We start from the raw sequence: 2,121 nt of genomic DNA, 5'->3' as shown, positions 1-2,121 counted from the left end.
TTGTTAAAGTAAGAGAGAGAGAGAGAATCTTGGGTAAATTTCCCTTGAATTGAATATTGAGTGTGCACATATATTTATACAAGTAGAGGAGTGTGAGGTTTGTTCTCCCAAGCAATGTGGGACTAAAACCCACTACAATACACTATTATCAACAGCCCCCTTCAAACTCATGTTGGATCAAACAAAGTGAGTTTGCGTACAAGAAACTGGAACCGATGAACAGGTAAGGCCTTTGTGAAGAAATCTGCAAGCTCGTCAGCGGATGAAACATGAGGAAGTAGAATTGTCTTGTCCTTGATAACTTGGTGACGGACAAAATGAGCGTCGATCTCAATATGTTTGGTCCTTTCATGAAATACTGGATTATTAGCAATCTGGATGGCACTCTTATTATCACAGTAGAGAGGAGTAGGAGTCGTAACAGAAATACCGAAATCACTGAGAAGGCGACGAAGATGAATAATCTCTTTAGCTGTTGTGGACATTGCACGATACTCTGCCTCAGTACTGGAAAGAGCAATAACATCTTGTTTCTTACTTCGCCAGGAAATAAGGGAATCACCAAGAAATATACAATAACCTGTGGTAGACTTTCTGGTAGTTGGATCACCAGCCCAATCAGCATCAGAATATGCACAAAGCTCTAACTTAGATGTAGCAGAAAACAAAAGTGAGCGAGTGCTAGTACCCCGGAGGTACCGAAGAATCCGTAATAAGACAGCATAGTGTACAGAACGTGGGGCACTAACAAATTGACTGACAATACCAACAGCATGAGAGATATCTGGTCGAGAGATGCACAAATAGACCAACTGACCAACAAGATGTCGATATCGGGTAGGATCAGATAGAGGCTCACCGTCAGTAGAGCAAAGTTTGACATTCTGCTGGAGTGGAGTATCGACAGTTGTATTATCAGTTAACTCAGCTTGATTTAGAATATCTGAGAGATACTTCTGTTGAGACAGTAATACACCCCGCGGGCCTTGAGAAATTTCTAGACCAAGGAAATACCGAAGAGATCCAAGATCCTTCATGTGGAACTGTTGTTGCAACTGAGATTTTGCGTATTGTATACCTGTCATATCATCACCTGTAATGATCATATCATCTACATAGATGAGTAATAAAACCCTGCCACGCGATGTAGTGCGAACAAACAGAGAAGCATCTTGATGACTTTCTATAAAGCCCGCTTTGAGCACAACATCGCGAAAACACTCAAACCAAGCGCGGGGTGCCTGTTTGAGACCATAAACAGCACGACGAAGGAGACATACATGTCCCGGAGGAATATTTGACCCTGGAGGCGGTTGCATATATACGGTCTCTGATAAAGAGCCATGAAGAAAAGCATTTTTGACATCCATCTGGTATAAGGGCCAACGATGAGCAGCAGCGACCGCAAGGAGAGTACGCACAGTGGGCATCTGAGCAACAGGAGCAAAGGTCTCCTCATAATCAATACCTTGTTGCTGAGTAAAACCTCTAGCCACTAAACGAGCTTTTCGACGTTCAATGGTGCCATCAGGACGAAACTTGACCTTATAAACCCATTTACTGCCAACAAGAGAGATCCCAGGAGGACAGGGAACAATATCCCAGGTATGAGTTTGCTGAAATGCTTGAAATTCCTCAGCCATAGCTTGTCGCCACTCTGGAATTTGAACTGCCTCTTGGAAGGACTTTGGCTCAACAATAGTATGAATGGCAGCAAGAAAGTTATGAAAGATAGGTGAATAAGAAGTAACAGAAGCATACCGGGCAGGCATGACATGTGGGCGTTTGCCTCGACGAAGAGCAAGAGGAACCTCAGGCGGGGGAGATGCTGGCGCAGGTGCATGAAGATCAACAGTATTTTCTGGAGTGAGAGTTGTGTCCACAGGATATGGATTAGATGGTGTAAGAGAAGACTCAGGTGAGGAAGAGTCAACAGAAGGAGAGGGAGAGATGTCAGGGAGATCTCGAAAGGAAAATTGAGGTGAAGAAGTGGGTGATGCAGTGGACGGGGAAGCATGATCGGTAGAGTGGAGGAAATTAAAGTCATCAGAAGTAGAATAATATGGAGAATCCTCTTCGAACTGAACATGACGAGATATATGAACTCGACGAGTTGCGGGA

At 43.8% G+C, this 2,121-nt stretch overlaps 1 protein-coding gene across 1 annotated transcript; it reads right to left on the bottom strand.

Moving 5' to 3' along the window:
* On the bottom strand, nucleotides 333-1,274 carry LOC109843420 (uncharacterized mitochondrial protein AtMg00810-like; the record flags this gene model as incomplete). The annotated part of the gene is made up of 1 exon (XM_020412358.1): nucleotides 333-1,274. A coding segment is annotated over one exon (942 nt), but the record flags the coding sequence as incomplete, so codon positions are not given.

The sequence above is a fragment of the Asparagus officinalis genome, chromosome 5 (genome assembly GCF_001876935.1).
Source record: "Asparagus officinalis chromosome 5, Aspof.V1, whole genome shotgun sequence".
Classification (NCBI taxonomy): Eukaryota; Viridiplantae; Streptophyta; class Magnoliopsida; order Asparagales; family Asparagaceae; genus Asparagus; species Asparagus officinalis.
Note: the sequence above shows the minus strand (reverse complement) of the source record. Positions and strands in the feature narration are given on the sequence as shown.